Raw genomic sequence first — 24,648 nt, 5'->3', positions numbered from 1 at the left:
AAGCGCGAGAGTCACCCAAAGATAACTCTAGGAACTAATGTGATTGAAAATTGTCTTGCAGAGGTGATTTTCATTTTACAGCAGGTTGCCAAGAACGCCAGCTCCGGCCAGCAGCGAGTGCTCCAAAAAGAGATCCGGGCACTGATGCGGCGGCAACAGGTGGAACTCTCCGGTGGTGAGATAGGAAGCGTGAGAATGTGTGACCCTTTCCCTATTGCCATGCCCCCGAAAAGTGAAATGATGATTTGGTGCCGGGCAGCTATTGGTCTGAGAGGTAGAGATTACCAGGCAATGGTAGAACCAGTCTACTCAGACAGTAGGCCCACCATTTTGACGGCACGGGGGGTGGTTGATGTACGCCATGGGAGGGTGCCCGTTCGCATAATAAATATCGGGAAGAGGGAAGTATACCTGCCCCGGTATGCCACGCTAGCCAAATTGTATACCATCGACCAAAATTCTGTACAGTCAGTGGAACCCTTGCCTCCATCTCACCCAGAGGAAGGTAACGGCTCTAAGAAACCAATGGAGGACTGGTGTCAGCAACTACATTTGGGAACTGACTCCACTCCCTCACACCAGAAACAGGGAGTCTATCGGGTGGTTCAAGAGTACGAGAGAGTGTTTAGTAAACACCCGTTAGACTTCGGGCGAGTAAAGGGGGTAGAACACCACATCCCCACGGGAGACCATCCTCCCATAAAGGAGAGATACCGACCCGTACCCCCTGCACACTACCAACACGCCAAGGGGATGCTTAGAGACATGAAGGAGGCTGGAGTAATCAGGGATAGCTGTAGCCCCTGGGCAGCTCCACTAGTCTTGGTTAAAAAGAAGGACAACACCATGAGAATGTGTGTAGATTACCGGAAAATCAACCGTATCACACACAAAGATGCGTACCCCTTACCAAGGATAGAGGAGTCTTTGGCTGCTTTAAAATCTGCTAACTTCTTCTCCACTTTGGATCTCACTAGCGGGTACTGGCAGGTTCCTGTAGCAGAGGCGGACCGGGAGAAGACCGCATTCACCACCCCGATGGGACTTAGCGAGTTTACCTGCATGCTGTTCGGACTCTGCAACGCACCAGGAACCTTCCAACGATTGATGGAATGCTGTCTGGGACACCGAAACTTCGAGACGGTCCTGTTATACCTGGACGATGTCATCGTCTACTCCAAGACCTACGAGGACCACCTGAAGCACCTGGCAGAAGTGTTCAAAGCCCTGGCAAACTACGGCCTAAAGGTGAAACCCTCCAAGTGTCACCTCCTGAAACCAAAGGTGCAGTACCTGGGACACGTGGTGAGTGCTGACGGAGTGGCTCCCGACCCTGATAAGATCACTGCAATTACGGAATGGCCAAGCCCCTCCAGCGTAAAGGAAGTGCGGCAGTTCCTCGGGTTGGTAGGCTACTACCGAAGATTCATTCCCGGTTTCACCAAAAAGGCAGCTCCTATGCAGGACCTCCTGATAGGCCAGTCCTGGAAGGCCAAGAACCAGAAGCCACCCTTCAGATGGGAGAAGCCGGAAGAAGAGTCCTTCCGCCAGCTGAAGATGGCCCTCACGGGGGATGAAATCCTGGCGTACCCTGATTACAGCCAGCCCTTTATCCTCTACACCGACGCAAGTAACATCGGGCTAGGAGCCGTACTGTCCCAGATCCAGCAGGGGAGAGAACGGGTAATTGCTGACGCCAGCCGAAAACTGCGACCCACCGAAAGAAACCCTGAGAATTACAGCTCATTCAAGCTAGAGTTCCTGGCAGTGGTGTGGGCAGTCACCGAACGCTTTAGGCACTACCTTGCCTCTTCCCGGTTCACCGTGTACACGGATAACAACCCGTTGACACACCTGGATACGGCAAGACTCGGTGCCCTGGAGCAGAGATGGATGGCCCGCCTGTCCAACTATGAGTTCACGATCAAATACCGGGCAGGACGCTCCAATACCAACGCGGATGCCTTGTCCAGAATGCCAAACCTACCGGACGTAGGGGAAGATCCAGAGGAACTGGAAGAAGTTGAACTCCCCGCGTTCCACCGTCATGGGACTATCCAGTATTCCCACCGTGTAATGGGTAAGCAATCTGCTACGTTCAACCCCTTACCTCATTACAACTGGGCGGAAACGCAAGACAGTGACCCCGCCGTCCGACTGGTGAAGGAGATGCTGACTCAGCCAGATGCCCGCCTTGACCCAGACGCTCCGGAGGAGGCCAAGCAACTGTGGGTTGAGAAGAGTCGACTGTTCCTTTACAAGGGGAAGTTGTGCCGCAGAATGGTTAACTCCCGGACGCATGAACTGATCTGGCAAGTAGTGGTGCCAAGAAGAGACGCGGCTATGGTACTGGAGGCATACCACAACGGAGCTGGGCACTTCGGATGGAAGAAGCTGGAGTTCCTGCTGCGCGGGCGGTTCCACTGGGTAGGCATGAGAGGAACCATCGAGAGGTGGTGCAGAGACTGTGGCCCATGCAACTTAAGAAGGAAGGATGATGCTAGCCAGAAGACTCCCCTGCAGTCCATCGTCACCAAGCAGCCGTTGGAACTGGTAGCCTTGGATCATGTAAAACTGACCCCCAGCAGAAGTGGCTACGTCTATGCGTTAACCATCGTGGATCACTACTCCCGGTTCTTGGTTGTCGTCCCCGTCAAGGACTTAACGGCTCAAACAGCAGCTAGAGCCTTCCAGCAGCACTTCTGCCGTCCACACGGATACCCAGAGCAGGTGCTGACGGACCAGGGACCTGCCTTTGAAGCGGAGGTCTTCCAGGAGTTCTGCACTCTGTATGGCTGCCGGAAGATAAGAACAACACCCTATCATCCACAAACCAATGGACTCTGCGAGAAAATGAACCAGGTGGTGATAGACCTTTTGAAAACATTGCCCCTGGAAGAACGCAGTCTGTGGCCTGAGAAACTGCCTGATCTGGTGGACCTATACAACCACATCCCTGTAGGTTCTACCAACTGTACCCCGGCTTACCTAATGAGAGCAAGACCTGGTAAGCTGCCTGTTGACCTGGATATGGGAGTCCTGACACCCGAGGACACTTCACCAGAAGCAGACTGGGACACAGAGAGGCAGCAGCAGTACCGGAAAGTACAGGAGAGCGTGGAGCGAAGTCTCTGTCAAGCTAGAGAAAGACAGGAGAAGACTTACAACCAGTATGCTCCCGCTGTTCCCCTGGTACCTGGAGAGCAGGTCTTGAAGAGGAAGAGACGGCTCCACAAGTTGGATGACCAGTGGGAGAAGGACCCGTACACCGTACTGCCCTCAAGCCATGAGAACCAGAAAGTCTGCACAATCAGTAAGGATGGAGGAGAAACCACAGCCATTGTATCCCGAGATCACCTGAAGAAGTGTCCCGAACAGCTACGGAACCCTGAAGAAGAACAGGAAGACCCTCGACCTGCAGAGGAAAGGGAAGATATGGTCAGTACTGTGCTCGGAGACTTCCCTCGGTCTTGGACTCAAGTCAATGGCGCTGTTGTGGTACCCGTCCTCACCTTCCTCCAACCAGCATCTCAAGTACCTACGGAGAAACAGGTAGAGCTGGAAGAGCAGCCAGTCCAGGAGGCAGAAGACCCCACACAAGCAGACCAGGAGGATCAACCCTCTGCTTATAGTGAGTCTGCCGTGCCCCTAGTGAGCCAAAGAGCTCGTAGACAGCTGCCCAGTTTACCTTTGACAGCCCCTACACCCTGTAACTCAGGACCAGTCAGTCAGCTCCGTAGGTCTACTAGGGTCACTAGAGGCCAGTTGCCCGTACGTTGGAGGATTTAAAGTGCTCAAACTGTTTTATTTGTATTTACTTGTTTATTGTTGCTTGTGAATAATTGTGTATTTCTAGTTATTTTATAGGTGTCGTTTATGGATTATCCGGAATCCTTTGTACATATGTTTGGAGCGTAACCCAGGAACGGACTAAAGACTGTTAAAGACTCGGGGCAGGACAGACCCCTACCTGGTTACGGCTCCCTGTTCTTTGGTGGAATGGACACCCTTGTTTTCTTCAAAAACTGCACCCGGTTGCGGACACGCCGTGACCATCCTAATGTGTTTTTCTTTATTGTACTGTTTCTGTTTATAACTTGTTATGTTTACAAAAGTATGTTTAGTCCCGGAGTACTAAATTTCACTAGGGGGGAATGTGGCAACCCAGGGGTCTGGTTTCCACAGTAATAGCAATATTACGTCTGAGAGCAGGTGGGAGGTCTCCTGGTCAGGAATCCTATGCATGCCACACCTCCTGCCCAGTCCTGGGAGGGGAAGAACTTCCCCTATATAAAACTGGGGCTGAGGCAGGGTTAGAGAGGAGAGAAAGAGAAGAAGAGGAGTCCCAGACAGAGACACAGTCTGGTCTGGAGTGTAGCAAAAGCAAGGAAAGAAAGATCAGGAGCTCAGTGGGAGCAGTGCTAAAAGGAGTCAGGGGCTGGAAGCTGTAGAGCTCGCCCTGATTGAAGAGTTCTCACCGGACCCGGAGTCTGAGGCTGTGGGGACTAATCCTTACCCAGCAGCAGAAACCGACCGGCAGGGGATTTCAGGTCCTCTGGCCCAGAAACCCGAAGGCACGGTCACACGCAAGGGACCAGCACCGCCGTCGTGGAGCGGAAGCTACCAGAAGGCCCCGAGTCACCGGCCATACGGGTGAGCACCACATGGTACACTCAGGGACGTGGGCTACTTTTACCCGCCTCTAGCAAGGTAGCCAGAAGAGTACAATTAGTTGGGGAGGCCTACAACTCCGCCTGGCCAGGGGAGATCCTATCTGCTCACAGACTGACCAGGCCCCGATCGCTAGCCAGTACTCCGGGAGGGTCTACCTTTGCCACCAGTAAAGACCCTGAACTACACCGCACGGTCTCTGAGTGGTTCCTGGTGCCTGCGTGCAACTCTGCTAACCCCATCATTCACGTCGGCTGCCCTGAGGCCATACCCCTCCCGTTGGGGGTTATACCACCTACGCTGCACAATCGTACCACCGGCCTCAGCGGTCTGCCCTGCAGCGGCGGCCTCATAGCCGCATTCAACGGGTGGCGTAGTCGAACACTCTAACATCTACTGCTAAAGACTGCCATTTAGTTTGACACCCTGGGCACGGACCGGGTCACCGCCACGAGGACTACTACCCCCAACAGATCCGGCTCCGGGTATTCCCCGCGTGCGCAACGCTGCACCACAGCACAGGCCCAGGGGGCGCGTCATAAACATATCACCGCGTCCTCTGACCTGAGACGTCACAGTCAAAGGACGCGGAAGACGCTGCGGAGGCACGGGGAGGGGTAAGTATTGTGCCGGCGCCGTCACATGACCGGAGATGTCCCTGCGCTCAGCATGGGGCCGGGGGCCCATGCTGAGCGCAGGGACATCTCCGGTCATGTGACAGTGGGGGGTCATGTGACGGCGGGGGGTCCTGCGGGGGGCCCCATGAGGAGACGCACAAGAGGGGGGCCCCAACGGGGCTCCGAGGGGCCCCTGACAGCCCGGGCCCCATGCTGGAGTCAGGGCAGTCATGCCCTGATGGCGGCCCTGCTGGAGGGGCCCCCTCCCCCCGTTCAATGAACCGGCTGCACGGGCGGTAGGTCCGCCCCAGTATCAGGCACCTCCCTCTCAGACACACCAGGTATATATTCACCCAGGCGAGGAGGCTAATTAGACAGAGGGAAGTAGACGCTGGGCCCTAGAGACAGCCCCTCATCTAAGAAGATGTCTGTAATGCCAAACGTAGAGATCTCCTGCAACCAACTGCAGGGCGACAGTCTGTCACCTCTGATACACCCATGACACTACTGGAACAATTGGTGTTCAGTGTATGTATCTACTTCCTACCTGCATATTAATAAAATGTGATATTTATGTGTTAAAAGCGTACTAAGTTTATAAGTCATCACCTATCTGTAGGGTAGCGGATAACTTCCAGATCTCCTGATCAGGGACCCCCACCGATCCCGAGAATGGGGGCTTAGAGCCCAATGTGAACAGACTTGGGGTTAATTAATTGCATCTCCACTCCATTCATAGATATATGGGTTTAAAAAAAGACCTCGGTCCATCAAGTTCAACCTTTCTCCACTAGTTATACATCCTCTATCACTAGATTATCCATAACCCACAATGCCATTTGTTGTGAGAAAAGCTTCCAGCCCTTGTATGAATCTATATACTGCATTTTTACCCTCTTGGCAATTTTTAATATATGTTCTAATAAATAAGTTTTTTAATCATACCACATTCTCCTCCTTCCTAACTCCCTGGCCTCAGTGGACCAGCGCGGTGCATACTATTTAGGCATTCCACTGTCTGACTGCTCTGACTGTAAAGAACCCTTTCCTGTTTAGGTGCCAGAATCGTCTTTCTTCCACCTGTAATGAGTGCCCCCTGGTCCTTAGTATGGACTTTAGAAGGAATAAGTCATGTGCCGTCCTTTGTACTGACCACACATATATTTATACAGTGGTGGCCAAAAGTATTGGCACCCCTGCAATTCTGTCAGATAATACTCAGTTTCTTCCTGAAAATGATTGCAATCACAAATTCTTTGGTCTTATTCTCTTCATTTAATTTGCTTGCAAGGAAAAAACACAAAAGAGAATGAAGCAAAAATCAAATCATTGATCATTTCACACAAAACTCCAAAAATGGGCCAGACAAAAGTATTGGCACCCTCAGCCTAATACTTGGTTGCACAACCTTTAGCCAAAATAACTGTGAACAACTGCTTCCGGTAACCATCAATGAGTTTCTTACAATGCTCTGCTGGAATTGTAGACCATTCTTCTTTGGCAAACTGCTCCAGATCCCTGATATTTGAAGGGTGCCTTCTCCAAACAGCCATTTTGAGATCTCTCCACAGGTGTTCTATGGGATTCAGGTCTGGGCTCATTGCTGGCCACCTTAGAAGTCTCCAGTGCTTTCTCTAAAACCATTTTATAGTGCTTTTGGAAGTGTGTTTTGGGTCATTGTCCTGCTGGAAGACCCATGACCTCTGAGGGAGACCCAGCTTTCTCACACTGGGCCCTACATTATGCTGCAAAATTTCTTGGTAGTCTTCAGACTTCATAATGCCATGCACACGGTCAAGCAGTCCAGTGCCAGAGGCAGCAAAGCAACCCCAAAACATCAGGGAACCTCCTCCATGTTTGACTGTAGGGACCGTGTTCTTTTCTTTGAATGCCTCTTTTTTTTCCTGTACACTCTATGTTGATGCTTTTTCCCAAAAAGCTCTACTTTTGGCTCATCTGACCAGAGAACATTCTTCCAAAACGTTTTAGGCTTTCTCAGGTAAGTTTTGGCAAACTCCAGCCTGGCTTTTTTATGTCTCGGGGTAAGAAGTGGGGTCTTCCTGGGTATCCTACCATACAGTCCCTTTTCATTCAGACGCCGACGGATAGTACTGGTTGACACTGTTGTACCCTCGGACTGCAGGGCAGCTTGAACTTGTTTGGATGTTAGTCGAGGTTCTTTATCCACCATCCGCACAATCTTGCGTTGAAATCTCTCGTCAATTTTTCTTTTCCGTCCACATCTAGGGAGGTTAGCCACAGTGCCATGGGCTTTACACTTCTTGATGACACTGCGCACGGAAGACCCAGGAACATTCAGGTCTTTGGAGATGGACTTGTAGCCTTGAGATTGCTCATGCTTCCTCACAATTTGGTTTCTCAAGTCCTCAGACAGTTCTTTGGTCTTCTTTCTTTTCTCCATGCTCAGTGTGGTACACACAAGGACACAGGACAGAGGTTGAGTCAAGTTTAATCCATGTTAACTGGCTGCAAGTGTGATTTAGTTATTGCCAACACCTGTTAGGTGCCACAGGTAAGTTACAGGTGCTGTTAATTACACCAATTAGAGAAGCATCACATGATTTTTCAAACAGTGCCAATACTTTTGTCCACCCCCTTTTTTAGGTTTGGTGTGGAATTGTATCCAATTTGGCTTTAGGACAATTCTTTTTGTGTTTTTTCATTGAAGACAAATTAAATGAAGATAATAATACCAAAGAATTTGTGATTGCAATCATTTTCAGGAAGAAACTGAGTATTATCTGACAGAACTGCAGGGGTGCCAATACTTTTGGCCACCACTGTACATGTAAATGAGATCCCCTCTAAGGCGTCGTTTTTCTAAGCTAAACAAGCTCAACTTTTCCAACCTCTCATCATATGAGAGGCCTTCCATCCCTTGTAATAGTCTAGTTGCCGCCTTTGAACTGACTCTAACTTCTGAATATCGTTTTTAAAATGTGGAGCCCAAAACTGGATCCCATATTCCAGACGTGGCATCACCAGTGATTTATAAAGGGGTAACAATACGTTGGGATTGCAGGATTTTATCTCTCTTTTTATACATCCTAAAATCTTGTTTGCTTTTGCGGCTGCTGCCTGACATTGAGTTCTGTTGCTCATCTTACTTGTAACCAGAATCCCCCGTCCTTCTCCTGTTCTGTAGTCCCGAGTATACTCCCATTTAATGTATATACAGCAATAGGATTACTCTGTCCTAGGTGCATTACTCTACATTTATCTACATTAAACCTCATCTGCCAAGTGTTTGCCCATTATTATCATTATTATTATTATTATTATTTATTTTTAGAACACCATTGATTCCATGGTACTATACATGAGAAGGGGTTACCTACAAAATACAGATACTGTATAAATTACAGTGAACAAACAATGACAGACTGGTACAGAGGGAAGAGGACCTTGCCCTTGCAGGCTTACAGGCTACAGTGTAATGGGAAAGGAGTCAGTAGGTTGGGGGTTTCGGCAGCTCCAGTGGTGGTGAGGAGGCAGTGGGGTCATTGCAGGCTGTAAGCTTTTTTGAAGAGATGGGTTTTCAAGTTCCATATGGAAATATGGAAGTTCTGAATGTGGTGGATAATCGGACTTGTTGAGGCACAGAATTCCCGAGGATCGGAGATACTTGGGAGAAGTCCTGGAGGAGATTGGGTGAGGAACGTATAAGTGTTGAGGTGAGAAGGAGTTCATGGGAGGATCAGAGATTATGTGTGGGAAGTAGTGTTGAGCGAGTATGTATAATTTATTCTTTAGGCGAGTACTCTCGGGTGCTCGCCGAGTATTTTAGGGTGCTCGGTGTTTCATTCACTTTCACTGAGCCTGCAATTGTCACAGCTGTTAGACAGCTGTGACACATGCAGAGATTTTCATTTTTTAGGGGTGTTTGTTTTTTGGGAAAGGTACAAACATGTTATTTTTTTTCATTTTTTTCTTTAAAACACTTAATACAATTTTTTTTTGCAATATTTATTAGTCTCACAAGGAGACAGTAATAAGTGATCCTTTGCTTATGTAATAAATGCACTACACAACTTGAGTAGTGCTGTGCATTACTTCATCAAGACAGCGATGGGCTGCCTATTAGCTCCTGTCTCTGGCAGGGTCCTATAGGCATCAATATACAGAAGATACGAAAGCCTGAAGAATAAAAAAAAAAATTGTACTTTATTAAGCAAAATATATTAATAATCATAAAATAAGTCATAATATATGAAAAATAATAAGTGAAAAAAGAAAGGGGTATTGGGCAATATTGTTGGGAGGTCTTATTTATCACCATATCCACTATCCAACTTGGCGATGTCACAGCTCACTTCCTCCCTCTCCCTTCACCATAGCCTTTGCACACACTCATTAGATGCTTCAATTAAAAAAAGATGGGGTCAGATTCAGTTCATTGCTGCTAATGAGCGTGTGAGGAGTGAATTTCCTGAAAAAAAAACTCAGTGGCCGGTGTGAAAATTGCAAAATGTTAAAATTTTAATTTTTAATAAAGTCTGTGATATGGAAAAAAAACATTGCCAAAAGTGAAAAAAAAATACATTTAACACAAAAATTCGATTTACGCAATAAGTCATTTTCTGATGATACATTCCCATGTATATATAAGGCAATTAGAATTACCATAATTTTTAATATTTGCCCAATGCCAGAATAATGAGAGAGAGAATGTTTTAAGGCATTTTTATTACTTTCTGCAAAGTAAAAAATGTACATACACAAAGATTACTATGCCTTCAAACAATTCTGGACTGCCCATATGATGATGTCATGTGTGTGGAAGCTTCCCGCCATCATACCGCTCAGGAAGTAGACGGGTTCTGTGTCCCAGAGATGAATGTGCTTTGGTCCGACATGTGCATATGAACCCAAGGACAAAAGCAAAAGACCTTGTGAAGATGATGGCAAAATCTGGTAAGATTGTGTCAATATCCAGAGTGAATCGAGTACTCTATCAACATGGGATGAAAGGCCACTCTGCCAGGAAGAATCCATTACTCCAAAAGAAACATAAAAAAGCCAGATTAATGTTTGCAAATGCACACAGGAACAAAGACCTTAATTTTTGGAGACATGTCCTGTGGTCTAATGAAACTAAAATTGAACTTTTTGGGCATAATGACCATTGTTACGTTTGGAGGAAAAAGGGAGAAGCTTGGAAGCCTAAGAACACCATCCCAACTGTGAAACATGGGGGTGGCAGCATCATGTTGTGGGGTTGCTTTGCTGCAGGAGAGAATGGTGCACTTCACAAAATAGATGGCGTCATGAGAAAAGAAGATTATGTGGCAATACTGAAGCAACATCTCAAGACATCAGCCAGGAAGTTAAAGCTTGGGCGGAAATGGGTCTGCCAAATGGACAATGACCCGAAGCATACTGCCAAAATGGTAATAAAGTGGATTAAGGATAACAAAGTCAATGTTTTGGAGTGCCCATCACAAAGCCCTGATCTCAATCCTATTGAAAATTAATGGGCAAAGCTGAAAAGGCAGGTGCGAGCAAGGCGACCTACAAACCTGGATCAGTTACTCCAGTTTTGTCAGGAGGAATGTGTCAAAACTCTCCTGTTTGTTTTTTTCCATCTTGTGTTTTGCGGTCACATAACCATCTGCCTTTATATTCCAGCTCCACCCTTTTGGCTGTGCTGGACTTCAGTGTTTGACTGTTTCTCTAGCCTGGTGCTTCGGTGCCTTTCTCTGTCAGTTCGCTTGGTCCTTCTGGGACCTCTAGTACCTTTTTGTCAGTTTGTCTTTTAGTGTTCTGCAACAACTTCTCTTTTAGGAGGTGTTCCATTTTTGTCCCAGTCCTTAGTTCTTTTAGAGACCCCTCCCTTATTGCATAGGTCTTCGTTCAGACTAGCCGAGGACTTAGGCGGGTCTGTTCGCTAGGAACAGGCAGCAAGCTACATCGTAGAGATTCAGCTTAGTCTTACTGTAGGGACAGCCTTCTCCTATCTTTCCTTAGTACTTGTTGCAGATCATAGCAGTAAATCCAGCCCAAAAAACTAGAAGGAAAGAAATTCGGGGATCAGTATGGTTTCCGTCCAGGATTTGGCACAACGCCTGCAGGGATTGTCTCTGGAGGTGGCTGAGCTATAGCAACGCGTGAGTAGCTGTTCTGGAGCGCATTTTGTTGAACCCAAGGTAGGACTGCCTGATATTTTTTATGGTAAACAGCATGATTTTTTTTCCTTTAAAAATGCTTGTTTGTTATATTTTTGCTTGAGACCAAGGTCCTCTGGGAATGAATCACAGCGCATTGGTTTTATTATGTCACTTTTGCACAATGAACCACAGGGGTGGGCCTTTTCTCTCCAACCTAATGATCCGTGTTTAAGATCTGTAGAAATTTTTTTTTCTGCTATGAGGCTATTATATGACGAACCTGATCGAATCGCTTCTGCTGAGGCAGAATTCAGGCGTTTGAAACAGGGGTCAGGTGATGTTGAACATTATTGCACACACTTCAGAAGATGGGCCTCAGAAGTTAAATGGAATGATCCTGCGCTGAGGTGTTTGTTTCTTTCTGGTCTGAGTGAAAGGGTTAAGGATTTGCTAATTGCATTCCCTGCACCTGAGACTCTGCAGGATGCCATGCAATTAGCTGTTCGTGTGGATAGGAGGCTGAGGTCCAGGGTGAATGAGGTAAAGACTCCTGTAATGCCAGGTCCTAGTCCCCAGAAAATCTGCTCTGACGGCGGAGAACCGATGGAGGTTGGGGTGACCATTTGATTAAGTATTGTGAGCTTCGCTTAAGTAAAGTAAAAAAAAAAAAGTCAGTTACGCCCGTATAGCTTGTTTATGCTCTGCAGGAGTATTTCTTTCAGGGAGTACAACTTTGCAGGAAAATTTGATTGAATTTCAGGTATTTGTGGATTGTGGTTCAACACTTAATGTGATGGTTAAAGGGTTTTTGGAAAACCTTAAATTGAAATCCAAACCTTTGTCATCACCTATTGCAATTGATAACACTCCCTTGAAATGTATTACTCACAAGGTTGCTGTATTTCCCCTCACTACCAATAGAGTTCACCAAGAAATTTTGGACTTGGTTGTATTAGATAATTTACCCTCTCCAGTCGTTCTAGGTATGCCTTGATTAAAACTGCACAATCCTTTACTGGACTGGTCTACTAATGTGATTATGTCATGGAGTCCGAAGTGCTATGATAAATGTTGTAATGGTCGCATTGCGGTTGTGGAAAAAAGGGAATTACCTGTACCTATTCAAGATTTTTGGAGGGTTTTTTCGGAGGAGGAGTCTCAAGTTTTACCTCCTCATAGGAATTATGATTGCGCCATTGAGTTTGTTCTGGGAGCTACTCTTCTCAAGAGTCGCTTGTTTATTCTGACTATCCCTGAAAGAAAGGCCTTGGAGGAGTACATACAGACTAGCCTGGCTGCTGGTCACATTAGACCTTATAAGTCGCATGTGGCAGTTGGATTTTTCTTTGTTAAAAAAAAGGACGGCGGTTTACGTCCATGTCTGGATTTTCGTGAAATTAATAAGATTACCGTACGCAATTCCTACCCATTGCCGTTAATTCCTGATTTGTTTAACCAGTTGGTGGGGGCCAAGTGGTTCTCTAAAATTGATCTCCAGGGGGCATACAATTTGTTACGAGTGAAGGAGGGTGATGAATGGAAAACTGCTTTCAACACTCCGGTAGGGCATTTTGAGAATCTGGTGATGCACTTCAGTCTTACCAATGCACCTGCGTTTTTTCAGAACCTTATTAATGACATCCTGAGACCTTTGATTGGTAAGAATGTGGTTGTGTATTTGGATGACATTTTGATTTAGTCACCAGATCTAGAGTCCCATTGGCAGAGTGTACGTGAAGTTTTGCAGTTATTGAGTGATAATTCACTCTTTGGTAAGCGAGTTTGCTGTGCAGAAAATTAGTTTTTTGGGCTACATTATCTCCAGCGAGGGCTTTGAGATGGACACGGTGAAGGTTCAGGCTGTGCAGGAATGCCCTAGGCCTATTGGTTTGAAATCTATTCAGAGATTTTTGGGTTTTGCCAATTATTACAGGAAATTCATTAAGAATTTTTCTATAATTGTTAAGCCTCTGACCGATCTCACCAGGAAAGGTGCGAATACGGCCCAGTGGACTACTGAGGCCATTGAAGCGTTTGAGTATCTCAAAGAGAGGTTCAGTTCTGACCCTATCCTTATGCAGCCTTTTTTGGTCGAGGTCGATGCTTCATCGGTGGGGGTCGGAGCAGTTTTGTCTCAGGAGAACAAGGGTGGAGTACATCTTGGTGCCTTCTTTTCGAAAAAAATTTTGGAAACCGAACTGAATTATGATGTTGGAAATCGGGAATTGCTGGCTATTAAACTCGAGTTTGAACATTGGCGTCATTTTTTGGACGGCGCTAGATTTCCTATTCAGGTTTTCACACATCATAAGAATTTGATCTATCTGGATGCTGCCAAGCGCTTGAATGCCCGTCAAGCTAGGTGGGCACTTTTTTTTTCTCGGTTTCATTTTTCTGTTACCTATATCCCTGGTACTAAGAATGTTAAAGCCGATGCTTTATCTCGCAGCTTCTCTCCTACAGTCGGTGCCGAGGAGGAGGAGAGCATTTTACAGAAAGGAGTTGTTGTGGCGGCTTTGGACTCCATTTTGGAGGATGGGATTCTGAAAGCTCAAGATGATGCTCCATCTAACACTCCCCATGGGAGGTTGTTTGTGCCTAGAGCCTTTAGGAGAGATTTGTTTGTGGAGTGTCATGAGTCTCGGTTGGCAGGTCATCCAGGAATTTCGGAGACTAAGAGATTGATCAGTCGCAGTTTTTGGTGGCCTGGATGGCAGAAGGGAGTCATCAAATGGGTGCGTCAATGTACTGTGTGCGCTAGGTCAAAGGCTTCACATACTGCTGCTGCGGGGTTACTTTGCCCTCTGGAGGTTCCTAGTGCGCCTTGGACGCATCTCACTATGGATTTTATTACTGATCATCCTGTGTCCGATTGTTTTACTGTCATTTGGGTGGTCGTGGACCGTTTTAGTAAGATGTGTCATTTGGTTCCATTCATTAAGTTACCCTGCGCCAAGACACTCGCTAAGGCGTTTGTTAAGGAGATTGTCAAGCTCCGTGGCGTTCCCACGGATATTGTTTCTGATAGAGGACCTCAGTTTGTTGCTCGCTTTTGGCGTGCTTTTTGTGACAGGTTGGAAGTCCATTTGTCATTTTCGTCTGGCTATCATCCTGAGTCTAATGGACAGACTGAAAGAAAGAACCAGGATCTAGAACAGTTTTTGCGTTGTTTTGTGGCGGACAATCAAGAGGTGTGGTGAGTTTCTGCCTCTCGCAGAATTTGCTCTTAACAATTATACATCCTCCTCTGCTGGGTGTTCTCCTTTTTTTTGTTGTACTGGGAGACATCCGTGTTTTGGTTCGTTCTCCAAATTGGGGTCGGCGGTGCCGGAGGAGGAAAATTTTTCCGGTGATTTGGAGAGACTTTGGACTAATGTACGTTGTAACCTTCAAGAGGCTAACAAGAAGTCCAAGAAGTATTTTGATAGGAAACGTAAGGAGGTTTTGTTTACTGTGGGTGACATGGTTGGGTTGTCCTCAAGGAACTTGCGGTTGAGGATTCCCTCTAAAAAACTGGGTCCTAAGTTTGTGGGACCATTTAAAGTGCTTCAGGTTGTTAACACATCTGCTGTTAGGTTGGATATCCCTACTTCCTGCAAGATTAATCCTGTGTTTCATGTTTCCTTGTTGAAAAAGGTTGACGTATCTGATAGGGACGCCACTGTCACAGTACCTCCTGTGGTGGAAGACGGCGAATATGAAATTTCTCGTATCTTGAATTCTGGATGGCATAGAGGGAGATTACAGTATATCGTCTCCTGGAAGGGTTTCGGTCCCGAAGACAACTCCTGGGTAAGGACGGATGATGTCTCTGCTTCTAGGCTTGTTAAAGCTTTCCACAAGAGGTTTCCGGATAGGCCTGGGCCTGGAGGATCCGGAGGATCCTCATAAAAGAGGGGGTACTGTCAGAACTCTCCTGTTACTTTTTTCCATCTTGTGTTTTGCGGTCACATGACCATCTGCCTTTATATTCCAGCTCCGCCCTTTTGGTTGTGCTCGACTTCAGTGTTTGACTGTTTCTCTAGCCTGGTGCTTCTGTGCTTTTCTCTGTCAGTTCGCTTGGTCCTTCTGGGACCTCTAGTACCTTTTTGTCAGTTTGTCTTTTAGTGTTCTGCAACAACTTCTCTTTTAGGAGGTGTTCCATTTTTGTCCCAGTCCTTAGTTCTTTTAGAGACCCCTCCCTTATTGCATAGGTCTTCGTTCAGACTAGCCGAGGACTTAGGCGGGTCTGTTCGCTAGGAACAGGCAGCAAGCTACATCGTAGAGATTCAGCTTAGTCTTACTGTAGGGACAGCCTTCTCCTATCTTTCCTTAGTACTTGTTGCAGATCATAGCAGTAAATCCAGCCCAAAAAACTAGAAGGAAAGAAATTCGGGGATCAGTATGGTTTCCGTCCAGGATTTGGCTCAACGCCTGCAGGGATTGTCTCTGGAGGTGGCTGAGCTATAGCAACGCGTGAGTAGCTGTTCTGGAGCGCATTTTGTTGAACCCAAGGTAGGACTGCCTGATATTTTTTATGGTAAACAGCATGATTTTTTTTCCTTTAAAAATGCTTGTTTGTTATATTTTTGCTTGAGACCAAGGTCCTCTGGGAATGAATCACAGCGCATTGGTTTTATTATGTCACTTTTGCACAATGAACCACAGGGGTGGGCCTTTTCTCTCCAACCTAATGATCCGTGTTTAAGATCTGTAGAAATTTTTTTTTCTGCTATGAGGCTATTATATGACGAACCTGATCGAATCGCTTCTGCTGAGGCAGAATTCAGGCGTTTGAAACAGGGGTCAGGTGATGTTGAACATTATTGCACACACTTCAGAAGATGGGCCTCAGAAGTTAAATGGAATGATCCTGCGCTGAGGTGTTTGTTTCTTTCTGGTCTGAGTGAAAGGGTTAAGGATTTGCTAATTGCATTCCCTGCACCTGAGACTCTGCAGGATGCCATGCAATTAGCTGTTCGTGTGGATAGGAGGCTGAGGTCCAGGGTGAATGAGGTAAAGACTCCTGTAATGCCAGGTCCTAGTCCCCAGAAAATCTGATCTGACGGCGGAGAACCGATGGAGGTTGGGGTGACCATTTGATTAAGTATTGTGAGCTTCGCTTAAGTAAAGTAAAAAAAAAAAAGTCAGTTACACCCGTATAGCTTGTTTATGCTCTGCAGGAGTATTTCTTTCAGGGAGTACAACTTTGCAGGAAAATTTGATTGAATTTCAGGTATTTGTGGATTGTGGTTCAACACTTAATGTGATGGTTAAAGGGTTTTTGGAAAACCTTAAATTGAAATCCAAACCTTTGTCATCACCTATTGCAATTGATAACACTCCCTTGAAATGTATTACTCACAAGGTTGCTGTATTTCCCCTCACTACCAATAGAGTTCACCAAGAAATTTTGGACTTGGTTGTATTAGATAATTTACCCTCTCCAGTCGTTCTAGGTATGCCTTGATTAAAACTGCACAATCCTTTACTGGACTGGTCTACTAATGTGATTATGTCATGGAGTCCGAAGTGCTATGATAAATGTTGTAATGGTCGCATTGCGGTTGTGGAAAAAAGGGAATTACCTGTACCTATTCAAGATTTTTGGAGGGTTTTTTCGGAGGAGGAGTCTCAAGTTTTACCTCCTCATAGGGATTATGATTGCGCCATTGAGTTTGTTCCGGGAGCTACTCTTCCCAAGAGTCGCTTGTTTATTCTGACTATCCCTGAAAGAAAGGCCTTGGAGGAGTACATACAGACTAGCCTGGCTGCTGGTCACATTAGACCTTATAAGTCGCATGTGGCAGTTGGATTTTTCTTTGTTAAAAAAAAGGACGGCGGTTTACGTCCATGTCTGGATTTTCGTGAAATTAATAAGATTACCGTACGCAATTCCTACCCATTGCCGTTAATTCCTGATTTGTTTAACCAGTTGGTGGGGGCCAAGTGGTTCTCTAAAATTGATCTCCAGGGGGCATACAATTTGTTACGAGTGAAGGAGGGTGATGAATGGAAAACTGCTTTCAACACTCCGGTAGGGCATTTTGAGAATCTGGTGATGCACTTCAGTCTTACCAATGCACCTGCGTTTTTTCAGAACCTTATTAATGACATCTTGAGACCTTTGATTGGTAAGAATGTGGTTGTGTATTTGGATGACATTTTGATTTATTCACCAGATCTAGAGTCCCATTGGCAGAGTGTACGTGAAGTTTTGCAGTTATTGAGTGATAATTCACTCTTTGGTAAGCGAGTTTGCTGTGCAGAAAATTAGTTTTTTGGGCTACATTGTCTCCAGCGAGGGCTTTGAGATGGACACGGTGAAGGTTCAGGCTGTGCAGGAATGCCCTAGGCCTATTGGTTTGAAATCTATTCAGAGATTTTTGGGTTTTGCCAATTATTACAGGAAATTCATTAAGAATTTTTCTATAATTGTTAAGCCTCTGACCGATCTCACCAGGAAAGGTGCGAATACGGCCCAGTGGACTACTGAGGCCATTGAAGCGTTTGAGTATCTCAAAGAGAGGTTCAGTTCTGACCCTATCCTTATGCAGCCTTTTTTGGTCGAGGTCGATGCTTCATCGGTGGGGGTCGGAGCAGTTTTGTCTCAGGAGAACAAGGGTGGAGTACATCCTTGTGCCTTCTTTTCGAAAAAAATTTTGGAAACCGAACTGAATTATGATGTTGGAAATCGGGAATTGCTGGCTATTAAACTCGAGTTTGAACATTGGCGTCATTTTTTGGACGGCGCTAGATTTCCTATTCAGGTTTTCACACATCATAAGAATTTGATCTATCTGGATGCTGCCAAGCGCTTGAATGCCCGTCAAGCTAGGTGGGCACTTTTTTTTTCTCGGTTTCATTTTTCTGTTACCTATATCCCTGGTACTAAGAATGTTAAAGCCGATGCTTTATCTCGCAGCTTCTCTCCTACAGTCGGTGCCGAGGAGGAGGAGAGCATTTTACAGAAAGGAGTTGTTGTGGCGGCTTTGGACTCCATTTTGGAGGATGGGATTCTGAAAGCTCAAGATGATGCTCCATCTAACACTCTCCATGGGAGGTTGTTTGTGCCTAGAGCCTTTAGGAGAGATTTGTTTGTGGAGTGTCATGAGTCTCGGTTGGCAGGTCATCCAGGAATTTTGGAGACTAAGAGATTGATCAGTCGCAGTTTTTGGTGGCCTGGATGGCAGAAGGGAGTCATCAAATGGGTGCGTCAATGTACTGTGTGCGCTAGGTCAAAGGCTTCACATACTGCTGCTGCGGGGTTACTTTGCCCTCTGGAGGTTCCTAGTGCGCCTTGGACGCATCTCACTATGGATTTTATTACTGATCATCCTGTGTCCGATTGTTTTACTGTCATCTGGGTGGTCGTGGACCGTTTTAGTAAGATGTGTCATTTGGTTCCATTCATTAAGTTACCCTGCGCCAAGACACTCGCTAAGGCGTTTGTTAAGGAGATTGTCAAGCTCCGTGGCGTTCCCACGGATATTGTTTCTGATAGAGGACCTCAGTTTGTTGCTCGCTTTTGGCGTGCTTTTTGTGACAGGTTGGAAGTCCATTTGTCATTTTCGTCTGGCTATCATCCTGAGTCTAATGGACAGACTGAAAGAAAGAACCAGGATCTAGAACAGTTTTTGCGTTGTTTTGTGGCGGACAATCAAGAGGTGTGGTGAGTTTCTGCCTCTCGCAGAATTTGCTCTTAACAATCATACATCCTCCTCTGCTGGGTGTTCTCCTTTTTTTTGTTGTACTGGGAGACATCCGTGTTTTGGTTCGTTCTCCAAATTGGGGTCGGCGGTGCCGGAGGAGGAAAATTTTTCCGGTGATTTGGAGAGACTTTGGACTAATGTACGTTGTAACCTTCAAGAGGCTAACAAGAAGTCCAAGAAGTATTTTGATAGGAAACGTAAGGAGGTTTTGTTTACTGTGGGTGACATGGTTGGGTTGTCCTCAAGGAACTTGCGGTTGAGGATTCCCTCTAAAAAACTGGGTCCTAAGTTTGTGGGACCATTTAAAGTGCTTCAGGTTGTTAACACATCTGCTGTTAGATTGGATATCCCTACTTCCTGCAAGATTAATCCTGTGTTTCATGTTTCCTTGTTGAAAAAGGTTGACGTATCTGATAGGGACGCCACTGTCACAGTACCTCCTGTGGTGGAAGACGGCGAATATGAAATTTCTCGTATCTTGAATTCTGGATGGCATAGAGGGAGATTACAGTATATCGTCTCCTGGAAGGGTTTCGGTCCCGAAGACAACTCCTGGGTAAGGACGGATGATGTCTTTGCTTCTAGGCTTGTTAAAGCTTTCCACAAGAGGTTTCCGGATAGGCCTGGGCCTGGAGGATCCGGAGGATCCTCATAAAAGAGGGGGTACTGTCAGAACTCTCCTGTTACTTTTTTCCATCTTGTGTTTTGCGGTCACATGACCATCTGCCTTTATATTCCAGCTCCGCCCTTTTGGTTGTGCTCGACTTCAGTGTTTGACTGTTTCTCTAGCCTGGTGCTTCTGTGCTTTTCTCTGTCAGTTCGCTTGGTCCTTCTGGGACCTCTGGTACCTTTTTGTCAGTTTGTCTTTTAGTGTTCTGCAACAACTTCTCTTTTAGGAGGTGTCCGATTTTTGTCCCAGTCCTTAGTTCTTTTAGGGACCCCTCCCCTTATGCTATAGGTCTTCGTTCAGACTAGCCGAGGATTTAGGCAGGTCTGTTAGCTAGGAACAGGCAGCCCGCTACATCGTAGGGATTCAGCTTAGTCTTACTGTAGGGACAGCATTCCCCTATCTTTCCTTAGTACAAGTTGCAGATCACAACAGAATGTGCAAGAAAGAGTTTCCAGTTTGTCAGGGAGCACTTCCAGGTGATTAATTACTTACTACAAATCTGTCAGGAATGATCCAGTTTATTTTTATACAAACAACGCGTTTTGGCTATACATAAAATTAGCCTTCATCAGGTAAAATCATAATTGTCTTTTAAGGATACATTTATATAGAATAAAAAGATGAGGAGGAACTAATCCAACCCCTTAATCAATTTTCATCAATTTAAAACACATGTGCACTTCTAGAAGGTATTAAGCAGTTAATTAAAAGTGAACTCTATATTGATTTAGAAAGGGGAAAAAAAACAACAAAAAACATCGCTATATATTGTTCTTTCCTATTCAATAAATTTTTTTTCTCTATAAAATTAATAAAATTATTTGTCATATGACTCAATTTACTATCCTATTTACTACTTCACTGATAAGGGAAAAATATTTCTCCCGATTCTAGAATATAACGATGTCATCAATATTAAGAACTTCATTTTTTATCTTATCTACTACATCACCAATAAGGGAAAAATATTTCTCCCAATTCTAAGGTATAACAAACTTATCACCAATAGATGCACCAGTATCTGCCGGGATTAGAACTCATACATTTAGCTTCTTGCACTTTCTGACGAGTCTCCTGCAAGGGAGCTGGTTTTACCTGTTTTTGAGCTGCTGGCCAGCAGTTCCAGAGAGCTACTCCACTCCTTAAAGACAGGGTTACATGCTGGATAACAAGACAACACAAAGGTGAGAGCAATTTTTAATTCTAATTCGATATTACTAAAATACTACACTTAGATCTGCGACCCTCCTTTCTGTTCTCCTTTTTCTTTTTTCATTCATCCAGATCACAACAGAATGGGTTCAACTTCCGACCAACTATTGTGAGAAGCTTGTGGAAGGAGATCCCAAACGTGTGACCCAAGTCCTTCAGTTTAAGGGCAATGGGACCAAATACTAATGAAATGTATGGAAACTTCTGACTTTACAGTAAGTAATAAAAATGCCTTAAAACATTCTCTCTCTCTCATTATTCTGGCATTTGGCAAATAATAAAAATCACAGTAATCCTAATTGTCCTAAAACGGAAAAGGTTTATTCTGATTTCATGTCAGATATTGAGAAAAACCTGCAGATGTGTCTATTTATATAGTGTATGGAAACTTCTGGTTTCAACTGTATATATATATATATATATATGCGGTGCCTTGCAAAAGTATTTAACCCCCACAGCATAACATAAAGACATAAGCATTTTATCAGTGTGGGTGCAGATAAAGTGTTGGCAGCTATATCAGCTGCGGGGAAAGTTAGGTGTGTCCGCAGTAGTGACTTTGGCTGTCATACACCCGTCCTCAGACAGTCACAGATGTGGACCAGCAAGCGACTCCTGCTCCTGCTCTGCTGTATGGGATGGATTGGAGGGGTAAGTACGTGGGGCAGCATAGTGTAAGGGATGGGCTCTAATACCTGATGGGGGTTGTAGTCCAGGACTGTGTTTTTAGGTTTTCTGCAAGAGTAAAAATTAGCTAAAATATGACTGATATTAATTTTTGACTTCCGGTGTCGGGAAGAGTAACGATGTGTTTTATACCGTATATAGCAGAAGTTTATTACATAAGTATTACATAAGTAACGAGCTCGTAATAAGACATACTGGAAATACTAGTGCAAGACTAACTCTAGATGAAGTACCTGCATATTAATGAACTGCTGAAAAATGATATATTTTATTAACCCTTTCCATGCAGCCAGTTTTTACTTTTGCACTTTAATTTTTTTCCTTCTCGTCTCGCAAGACCCAGAACTTTTTCTTTTGCTTTTCCTGTCCACACAGAAGTACGAGGGCTTGTTTTTTTTTGTTGTTGTATGGAATGAGTTGTAGTTTTGAATGACACCATTCACTCTATAATATAATGTACTGAAAAATAGTTCCAAGTGAGATGAGAAAACGTAATTTTGCTATTGTTTTCTTTATCCTTTTGATGGTTTTTACGACGGGCGTTGTGTTGTAAAAATGTCCTGGCGATACGATTCTTCGCGTCTGCACCGTAATGGTGATACTAAACTTTTTTTTTTTATATAAATATTTTAGTGGTTAATAAAATTCTAAACTCTGTTAAACAAAAATAAAAAATTTTTCAGACCTGTAACTTGGGGTGGAAAACCCTTTAGAAGGACACAATGGTTCCTGTGGATCTGCACTCGATCGAACGTCATTGTACTAAGTGATGGATCAGGATTAGGCAGTTCGTAGTATTTATATATTATAATATTTGCAGGATCACAATTTTTTTTTAGCAAATATAAAGTTCATTAAAAGGAATTGAAAGCAATTTCTCAAATGTGTGGAGGAAAATCTATTTTGAAATATATGGAAAGATAATTAAACAGGTCGGGCTGACATCACCATATAAAGAACCAATAAGGTAGAAACAATAGTATATGTCACAATAATAATAGTCCCATCACAGAGATAAATAATACTGTATATCCGGGTCATGTCGACTAACCATCCTTGGAAAGCACATCCTATTAAAGTACAACCCCGATGCTAATAAATTTCATGTAGGATTTTAGGATTTTGCGGTACTCGGTAAATTCGAACAATTAATAATCGATCGCACAAAAAAAAAAAAAAAAATGCCCACTACTATTTTTCACAATGTAAAAGTTTGCATCTGACCTCAGGCGTAGCAGTGCAGGCATTTTCTATAATGCCTTGTAGTTATCACATCACATGGAATAGCACAGCCAATCAGGAGGGACTATCATAGCCAGTATAAAAGCCGAGGCAAAGAAAGCAGCAGCCGATATGTGGTGAATCTGGATAGTGGGAGGACGTCACTGCTTTGTATAGTAGATAAGGAGATAAAGATCCTGAATAATCATTATATATAGTGTGTGAACAGCAGTGGTAAACAGGTACAATTCATGTACCCATGACCTGGCTGATGGAGCGAAGTTCAGTGAATCCATCCACCCATCTCTATTTCTGCATATTTAATGCCTCATTCACACTTTCAATATTCCGTCAGTATATTTACATCAGTATTTGTAAGAAAAAATCACATGTGGAACAATCAGAAAAATATAATAGGATTACGTCACCACTTCAGCATTTTTCACCCACTCCTGGTTTAGGCTTACAAATACTGATGTAAAATACCGACCAAATACTGAACGTGTGAACATGGCCTAAAGGTTTGTGTCCTAGTAAGAATACAGTCGGTAATTTTGGACATTATCTCCAGTAACTTGCTCTACCAAATTTACTATCTTAGGGCTTGGGTAGACCGTAGTTTCGTCTGAGCGCGATCCATCAAAACATCGAATAGCACTTGTCCCCATGTTATTCAATGAGGCTCATACTCGGCTATTCAAGTCTATGGGTCTGTGATAAAAATTGAACTGCACTTGGATGACATCAGAGTGCTGTCTGATTTTCACAGACTGACTGCAGGAAGAAGATGGAGAAACGTTTTTCCTTTTATTCTCCACTTCTAAGAAAAATGGATCCCGCTCTGATCAGAGTTTGAGTAGAATCGTTTGTCTTGGATAGAGAACATACGATCTTTATATGACTCAACTAAAAATGTTTCTGGTGCCTTTGGAACCGGCAGTTCTTCTGTATGTGGTACTGGATTGCCTGTGTCCATGCAACCACTAGGTAAGAAGCTTATGTGAGGAGCCCAACTCTTGTCCTGATCTCCTATTCTACAGCCAAAATGCAGGTTGTAGGTGTGACGCCTCATGCTCGAAAAAGCCCTTTAGTTTACCCTGGGTGATGGGGGACTCAGAATCGGGTCCTGTGATGGAGAGATGGGGTGCAGCCGTGGCCCGGACCCGACCCGTGCTCAGGGCCGTCACATTAAAAAGAGATGGTGTGGGCTCATCCGGGTTGAGTGGCTGATTTACGACTACGCCACCTGTGGTGCCTGGTGAAGGCCACCAGCGCCGCTGCAGTCCGCTGAGGCATGATGTTATGGCCGTCAAAGTTATTACTACTCCCCACAGGCGGAGCAAGGCCTCAGGGCAGAGGGACAGGATGGAGGGGGTAGTAGTAGAGGGAGACGGGCGCCGCGTCACTCTAGAGATGGCAGAAGGAAGGCAACTCCCTGCTCCCCGCGGAGTCCTGCGGTCACCAGAGACGGGGGTCCGACAACCTCCGAGTAAGTCCAGCGTTCAATCGGGACCCTATACCAGAGTGTTCCTGAACTACAGACCGAATCCTTTCCTGTCCGTGTGTGTGCGAATAGGCCGGGTCTCCCTCTGAGCTCCTCTCAGAACAAGGGCACGGGTGGCAGCTCCGCTCCGTCCGATACCCGGTGGGATCCTCTGGGCCTTCCGAATATATCAGCATGGCGAGGACAGGTGGCGTACACCACTCCGTCTGCATCCTGCCTGGGATCCATTTGCTGTGGAGCCACACTC

The 24,648-nt window shown here is 45.1% G+C and overlaps 1 protein-coding gene across 2 annotated transcripts in view; it reads left to right on the top strand.

Moving 5' to 3' along the window:
• The first annotated feature begins 20,813 nt into the window (after positions 1–20,813).
• Positions 20,814–24,648, top strand: part of LOC141167094 (NXPE family member 3-like) — a 183,660-nt gene continuing 179,825 nt past the window's right edge. The window contains exons 1-2 of one of the 2 annotated variants that reach the window (XM_073654442.1): positions 20,814–20,961; positions 21,062–21,204. In XM_073654442.1, the coding sequence (XP_073510543.1) occupies positions 21,175–21,204 (30 nt within the window). In that variant the 5' untranslated portion in view covers positions 20,814–20,961; positions 21,062–21,174. Of the gene's footprint in view, positions 20,962–21,061; positions 21,205–21,489; positions 21,641–24,648 lie in introns of those variants that run through there. The other variant, XM_073654441.1, reaches the window with a different exon arrangement.

This window comes from Phyllobates terribilis, unplaced genomic scaffold, assembly GCF_046119375.1.
Source record: "Phyllobates terribilis strain yellow unplaced genomic scaffold, ASM4611937v1 Scaffold_11__3_contigs__length_659146591, whole genome shotgun sequence".
Lineage (NCBI taxonomy): Eukaryota > Metazoa > Chordata > Amphibia > Anura > Dendrobatidae > Phyllobates > Phyllobates terribilis.
The sequence above is the reverse complement of the archived record's forward strand: the minus strand, read 5'-3'. Positions and strand labels throughout refer to the sequence as shown.